Source organism: Neomonachus schauinslandi, chromosome 8 (genome assembly GCF_002201575.2).
Source record: "Neomonachus schauinslandi chromosome 8, ASM220157v2, whole genome shotgun sequence".
Classification (NCBI taxonomy): Eukaryota; Metazoa; Chordata; class Mammalia; order Carnivora; family Phocidae; genus Neomonachus; species Neomonachus schauinslandi.
Window position 1 is genome coordinate 8,272,494 of NC_058410.1, and position 7,447 is coordinate 8,279,940.

The following is a 7,447-nucleotide window of genomic DNA, read 5'->3' on the forward strand; positions in this document are numbered from 1 at the left end:
ATCATGGCAGCTGCGGCGGGGGGAGGGGCCACATCTCGTCCGCGTTGAAATCTGCACGTCTTCGCACTTGGCCCCTAGTGAGCTGGCCCTGTCCCCTCCCCCACATTCTATCTTCTTCACTTTGTCTGCAATATCATCCGTAATACCATCTCTCAAACTTGCCACAAAGACCCTCAGGAGTTGCCTATCAAACTGAGGAAACCTTTGGTGCAGAGATGATCTAGGACCATCCTATTCCTTGCAGAGAAAACCCCTACCTACAGCGTTACCTCCAGGTGAACCCTATTTTTGTCACTGCCAATTTCCAAAGCCACTAGTCCAGTCTTGGGTATTTACATCCGCCCTTGAACACCAGACTTGTTTGAAAAGCCTTCTACAACCACAATCTTCAAAGTGAAGTGCTCCAGTCTTTAAGATGAGGCAAGAAAATATCGGACCTATAATAAACACTTTCAAATGTCTCCACTAGGGTATTTATTGATCACAAGAGGACCACTATGTCACTGCATCCTCTCAGAACCAATCATACTTTTAAAAAATGTTGGTGCATACCCATCTTTTTAAAATACCAAACACTCGGATTAGAAATAGTAATGTTATTTCACTTCTGTATAAATATATAATTGGGATACACATTTAAAAATTGGGAAATGCTCTGGGCGCCTGGGTGGCTCAGTTGGTTAAGCGACTGCCTTCGGCTCAGGTCATGATCCTGGAGTCCCTGGATCGAGTCCCGCATCGGGCTCCCTGCTCGGCAGGGAGTCTGCTTCTCCCTCTGACCCTCCTCCCTCTCATGCTCTCTGTATCTCATTCTCTCTGTCTCAAATAAATAAATAAAATCTTTAAAAAAAAAAAAAAAAAAAAAATTGGGAAATGCTCTAGAAGCCGCCTTAACTGCTTACAGGTTCTTTCTCATTGCACCGGTCTTAAATAGCCAGAAAGTTATTTTGATTTAATCGACCCCTATAAAAGAGTTGCCGTTGATTCCCACTTAGCCCAGCTTCATTTTAGACTAAGGTGATTGCACTTCAAGCTTCATCTCCTATCCAACAAATTCTCTTTTCAAGGCAAACTGAGCATACACCAACCCTGCTCCTTTCCACCTCCACTTTCAGTTCCTCACTGCGTTTCTTTCTTCTTTCACATCTGGTTCTGCATGTCAGGGTTCAGGAGCCCAACTAAGGTCACGATTTGCCCCTTCTATCTTCACAGCACTAAGACTGTTTATAATAAATTAACTGATACGGACAGTTCCTATTTTAAAAAAAGGGCCACACTCTGAACAGCAACAGCTGTCATTTATTGAGATTAACCACTATGAGCTGGACATGGTAACAAGTAGTTTGCACAAATCTCCTATGTGTACTCTTGCCACAGAGGGCTCAAAGGCAAAGAAGATTTCATGTAACCAGAAACTGCTCATATCTGCGTTTATTCTTTAACTTATAAACAACATTTAATTTGTCCTTGCAAAGTTAATTATAATTGGCAACAGCTTTTCCCAGATACTTCTGTCCAAGAAGGGGAAGAATTTAGCCCTTAATTAAACCACCGCCCCCCAACATACACACAAGAGGAGGAGGGGATGACCTTAACTGGTGATAACATTCCACTGTTACATGATTGTACAAAACTTCCCAGCTGGCTGTTCTTCCAGATGCTCTCTTCTGAAGGACGCAACAGCTCACAGTTTTATATTCACACGTTCGGAACAATGCTCCTCTTTCATTCATAGATTCTCCGAGGCTCCTGCAGCACCACACCACCTTCTGTCATGGCACTCTGTAGTCGTTTCATCTGGTTTTGAAGATCCGAAAAAAGGAAAAGGTTAAGTTAGCACAATAAAGAAGCTGACAAGAAACAGTTCGTTCCCAAGAGAACTAAAACAGCTGATTTGCTCCTTGCTAAACCCCAGCCTACACTGATTTCCCAGAAAGTGATCTTAATAATGACATAGATAAGAGACTCTAGAGATGTCAAAGATTAGTGGTGTTTCATCATACAGACAAGATGTTAACACATGAACGGGGAAGTAGAGTGGGGGACATCGTAGCTGCAGAGTCAGTCACCCTGGACTCACTCTGGACAAGCCAGCCTCAGGTGACTTGGGCATACTACTCCTGACCCTCTGGGCTGCTATGAGGATGGAATGAGGTCACACATGTCAGGATATCCACCTCAGGATCTGCCACATGGAAAGAACTTGATAAATCCAACTATTGTTACTATGTAAGCACCTGCTGTCAAGAATTCATACCTTTTAAAAATAAGTACATGAAAACCAAAATACCGAGTCTGAGGCTGCCTCCCAAGGAGTGGGTTGGTAGACCATGAAGTTGATTCCTGCCTCTAAGCATCGCTCTGCCAGCACTCGTCCTATACTCTCACAGGCCACCACGTTTTTGGTGCTGTAAAGATGCTTTTTAATAGCCCATTCCCGAGTGGATGCTGAAACCACAACCTGGCCGTTGCGATGCTCAACCAACGCTTCTACATGATGCTGAGTCCTTATAACTCGCAACCTAAATGAGATGAGAAGAGAATAAAATCATAAAAGAATCCTAAAGATAAAAGCCCTCAGGTGAATAAAGGCCTACACATTACTCAAGAATGCAATGTCTGTTTCATTTACTTGAACAGAGTTAACCTGGATTTGACTTGGGAAAGCTGTTTTTCCTGTCTTTATGAGGTTACCCTCAATAACAATAAACTAAACATTTCCACTTAATCTCAAATATCCAGGAGAAATTTGGTATTTCTGAGATGTGAGAATTATTACACAGCATCACTTCAAAAAAGGATCTGAGGAGGCAGAGCTAAGCTGTGACCCTCCAATGAGTAAGGATATACTTACTCTGTTTCTACTTTCCAGTAACACCAAAATAAATGTAAGATTGATCAAAGATTTAAATTAAAAACTGAAATCATAATACTAGCAAGCAGATTGTTTTTTACAACCTCAAAATAAGTCTATTTATTTTATTTAAATTCAATTAACATATAACATATTATTAGTTTCAGAGATAGAGGTCAGTGATTCATCAGTCTTATATAATATCCAGTGCTCATTACATCACGTGCCCTCCTTAATGTCCATCACCCAGTTATCCCATTCCCCCACCCTCTTCCCCTCCAGCAACTCTCAGTTTGTTTCCTATGATTAAGAGTCTAAAGTAAGCCTATTTAAATAGGACATCAAACCATGTCATCCTGCTTTTATAAAGAAAAACCAAAGTTTTCTACAGTTAAAAAAACAGTAAACTGGGCGCCTGGGTGGCTCAGATGGTTAAGCGTCTGCCTTCGGCTCAGGTCATGATCCCGGGGTCCTGGGATCGAGTCCCACATCGGGCTCCCGGCTCGGCGGGGAGCCTGCTTCTCCCTCTGACCCTCTCCCCTCTCATGCTGTTTCTCTCTCGCTCGCTCTCTAAAAAATAAATAAAATCTTTAAAAAAAAAAAAAAAACAAACAGTAAACTGAAGTCAAAAGGCAGCAAGAAACAAAAAATACTTTAAACACATATTATTTATTCGAAGGGCTAATTTCCGTATGTAAAAAGCCTCCTATAATCTGAAAAAAAAAAAAAAAAAAAGACCAATACCTTAATAGGCAAAGGATCTGAACAGACTGTTCACAGAAACAAAATATTAAAGATTCTCAGGCCCATGAAAATACGCCCATCTCACTGATGAGATGCATGGACAAGGCAATTCATTGCTACATTGTTTGGAATCATTAAGGTAATCATCAATATGGAGCTAGCTAACTAAAACATCCATACAGTGGTGTTCTATCCAGTTACCAGAAGGAATGAAGTAGCTACCATTCACTGAGCACCCACCATGCCAGGCACTGTCCTGTTTACAGGCAGAGCTCATGTTTCAAAATGATCTCTCATTATTTTTTCTTTCTTTCTCTATTTTTTTAAGGCCACAGAAACTGACATAGAAAGGGTTAGTAACTTTAGCAAGATTACAACTAATGGTAAGTAACGGAGCTAGAACTTCAGTCCAGGGGTCTGGCTCCAGAGCCAATGTTCTAAACAACAGAAAGGATTTCCAAGATGGATTCTGAAGGCGGCAGGGAGGATTCAGATGAAAAACAGTGTACGTGGTATGCTAATATTTGTAATTTTTTTTTTTAAGATTTATTTATTTGACAGAGAGAGAAAGCACAAACAGGGGGAGCGGTTGGCAGAGGGAGAAGCAGGCTCCCAGCTGAGCAGGGAGCCCAACGTGGGACTTGATCCCAGAACCCTGGGATCATGACCCGAGCCGAAGGCAGACGCTTACATTTAAAACAGACTGAGCCACCCAGGTGCCCTAATATTTGTAATTTAAAAACTACTAAGTTTATACTTATGTGCACAAATTATCTCCAAAAGGATACACATAAAACCTATTTACCCTTTGGATTTTATAGCATACATTTATATTACACATTTAAAAATTAAGCTCACATTAAATAAAACACCAAAATTAGAAGTCACACCAGGATTCTTAGTGTGAAACAGCAGGAAAAAACACTAGATTGAGAAATGTGGGTTCTACACCTGGTTTTGCTGGCAGCCCTAGTAAAAATCACAATTTCTTAATCAAAGGTCAACAATCCTTTTCCATAAGGGCTCAGACAGTAAATGTTTTAGGCTTTGTAAGCCACAGGGTCTCCTGCAACTGCTCAACTCAGCCATAGTAATACTAGAACAGCCAGGTGAGAATGAGTGGTGGTGTGTTACAATAAAACATCCTTTGTGGATAATGAAATTTGAATTTTATATAATTTTCATATCACAAAATATTATTCTTTGGAATTCTTTCTCACGTTTTAAAGAAAGGAAATTTTTAGCTTGCAAGCCAACTATGGCCCATGGGCAATAGTTTGCTGATCCTTGTCTTAAACCATTTGTTCAACAAAGGCATAGGACTCATCCTCTCTAAGGTCACTTCCTATTATAATATGCCAAAATTCTATACTGATAATACTGTGAATATATCAGATAGGGAAAAAAAGTGGGAAAATAGATCTCTAATTATTTAAATGATCCAATATTAAGTAAATACGTTGAATGTGTCAAAAGAATTTTAGATTAATTCAAGGGATCTGCCTACTCCCTTTGACTCATTCCTACGTACACTAAGTAAAAATGCTTCATAGCAACTGTAAAATTTTATTATCCCTATTCCATCTTCCACAACAAAACTTAAAATTTTTGCTAACAAGGATGTATTTTCTCTTTGCATCTCCTGCATCTAGCACAATGCCTATGAAGTGTCATAGGCCTAATGTTTGTTGAATGAATGAATCACATAGTTATGACTCCTATTTAACTTCCAATTACAATTTATATAGTCCTTAAGAAATATTCCATTTTTAACAAATGCTTACCAAGTAAATAACCAGCAGATAAACACCAACATAAAGCAGCAAGTGGTAATAATTTATAGTGTCTTGGATCTTAGGATCCAACCCTGGTGGGGGTTGACCTGAACTTAGGTCAGACAAAACATGTTTGTATCTTACCTCTAGAGCTTATTAACCTTGTCCCCCTAAGCCTCCATTCTCTTGCTCCCATAAAATGAAGGAAATTACTGTATCTGCTTCATAAAGTAATTTTAAGGGTTAAATGAGAAAATGCACATAAAGCAACTAAGAGTTCCTGGCAAATACAAAGTGTTCAATAAATAACCATCTTCATAACGAAGAATAGACTCCTAACTTGCCTTCCTGCGTCTATTCTTCCCCCATTACAAATTTCTCCCCAAAGCAACTAGAATGATCTTCAATTCAACCTCAAAATTTATTAAATTCTGTCTTCCACTATTGTGAAAAACTGTGAGGTGCTTACTTCAATTTACAAAGTTAATGATCTGTCTCCTACCTTCCTGTCCATCCTCACCTTACGCTATTCACTCCTTCCGCACACTGGACTCCAGGTACACTGGCCTTGTAGTTGTTCAAACACACAAGCCCGTTCCCACCCTAGCCATTTCCTCTGCTGGGAATGCTCTTCTTGGCAGATTGTCTTATCTTTCAGAAGGGGCCTTAGCAGGCACCCAGTCTCCCCATCCTAACATCATCCTCTTTAAATTTTCTCCCTGACACCTACTTATTGTTTGTCCCTCCAGGTCCACCCCCTCACATCCCCCCAACCCCCGTCCACTAACCCCTCCTCCACCACCAAATGGCAGCTTCCTGAGGAGACAATCTCCAGAAATATCTGGACCGTTGACTGAATTGATGAAAACAATTTGCAGGGCACCGTGCACCGCTCTGTAGGGTCAATTAACTAGCCGACTTAATTACCTGTGCCAGAACTCACGGGAGGGCCACGTTGTCCCCCAACCCCGCTCTTTCCTGGCCACACCTAAGAGCTCCAGATTGCGGGGGTTCCGATTGGTGAACTCTGGGGCAACAGCTGCATTTTCCAGAGGGTCCACTTCAGGCTTCGCCGCTGGCTTGGAACTGGTTGAGAGCGCTGCGACCCCACACCCTAAGAATGGGAACCACCACATGTATCTTAAAAAATTACAAACACGGACAAAACAGGAATATGACCCAACCTCTATCCCCATCCACTCCCCGGAAAGGAGAGGAGGTAAATCTGGTCACAGGGTACAGTCATCACAGACCCCGCTTAATTTCCTACTACGGTCGCCACAATGCTGTTAGCCAGTTTACTGTCCGGTGGGGGTTGAACTGAAAACACGACTTGCATATGCACATTACTGTGTAGGCCCTGGGGAGTCATCTGAGAGAAGCGGGAATTACCGGGGTTCCTGCAAACCGACAGCTTCTCCCAGAGCCGCGACCGGAGCGCCATTGCTGAGGGATCGCGGGGAAAACCTCGGAAAAGCCTCGCGTCCATTCCTCATCGGCGTCCCAGCCGCTTGCCGGCCGCAGCCATGTTAACTCAGGGAAAAGCTTTTGGATACAGGAGGTCACCTACGGCTCGACCCGGAACTAACAAACCCCGCCGCCGAGCGGCTGACGGGACGATCGGCTGCCTCGGCTCCTCCAATCACTGCCTACCATGGAGTGCACGTGACGCTGGAGCCCGCCAACCACTTGCGCAACGCACTTGAGGGCGGGGCGCAACCCACTAGTTTAGGCGCAGCGTTTCGCCAGAGTCGCGGGCGCAAGGCTCCGGTAACTTCACGTTTCTTTGGGCATTGTAGTCGCAAAGCGTCGGCCGATCGTTGTTGGATCCACACGCAGTCCCCCTGGGGAATGGGAGAAACCGGGGGCAGCGCGAGATGCAGTTTCTCTTCAGAAACCGTAGTTGTCATTTTTCCCGTATGGCCCATGTAAAGCTCTTGCCCGTCCAACCCAGGTTCAGGCCCCCAGCTTAGGCCCGTGAGCGCAGGAACCAAGCTCGTGATTTCGCCACGTGCTCGCCGAAGACCGTTAAAAGCGAACACGGGGGACTAGCTCAGAAAGCCAGCTTTCCCGT

At 43.1% G+C, this 7,447-nt stretch overlaps 1 protein-coding gene across 2 annotated transcripts; it reads right to left on the bottom strand.

The window, feature by feature from the left end:
- Nucleotides 1-1,286: 1,286 nt before the first annotated feature.
- On the bottom strand, nt 1,287-6,949 carry MRPL18 (mitochondrial ribosomal protein L18). 2 transcript variants are annotated; one of them, XM_021693443.2, is made up of 4 exons: nt 6,766-6,949; nt 6,301-6,487; nt 2,440-2,522; nt 1,287-1,797 (listed from the first exon to the last, which is right to left on the bottom strand). In XM_021693443.2, the coding sequence occupies exons 1-4, from the start codon at nt 6,860-6,862 to the stop codon at nt 1,730-1,732; spliced, it is 435 nt and encodes a 144-aa protein (XP_021549118.1). In that variant the 5' UTR covers nt 6,863-6,949; the 3' UTR covers nt 1,287-1,729. The 2 variants fall into 2 exon arrangements, with proteins under 2 accessions (XP_021549118.1, XP_021549117.1); XM_021693442.1 differs by having other exon boundaries at nt 1,290-1,797; nt 2,291-2,522.
- Between the last annotated feature and the right edge of the window lie 498 nt (nt 6,950-7,447).

Coding starts and splice junctions, on each gene's coding strand:
- MRPL18 (XM_021693442.1), bottom strand. CDS start 6,862: ATGGACGCGAGGCTTTTCCGAGGTTTTCCCCGCGATCCCTCAGCAATG. Junction 2,523..6,300: donor TCCCGTGAGTTCTGGCACAG/GTAATTAAGTCG, acceptor CATCTCATTTAG/GTTGCGAGTTATAAGGACTC. Junction 1,798..2,290: donor GGGAGGCAGCCTCAGACTCG/GTATTTTGGTTT, acceptor CTTCAAAACCAG/ATGAAACGACTACAGAGTGC.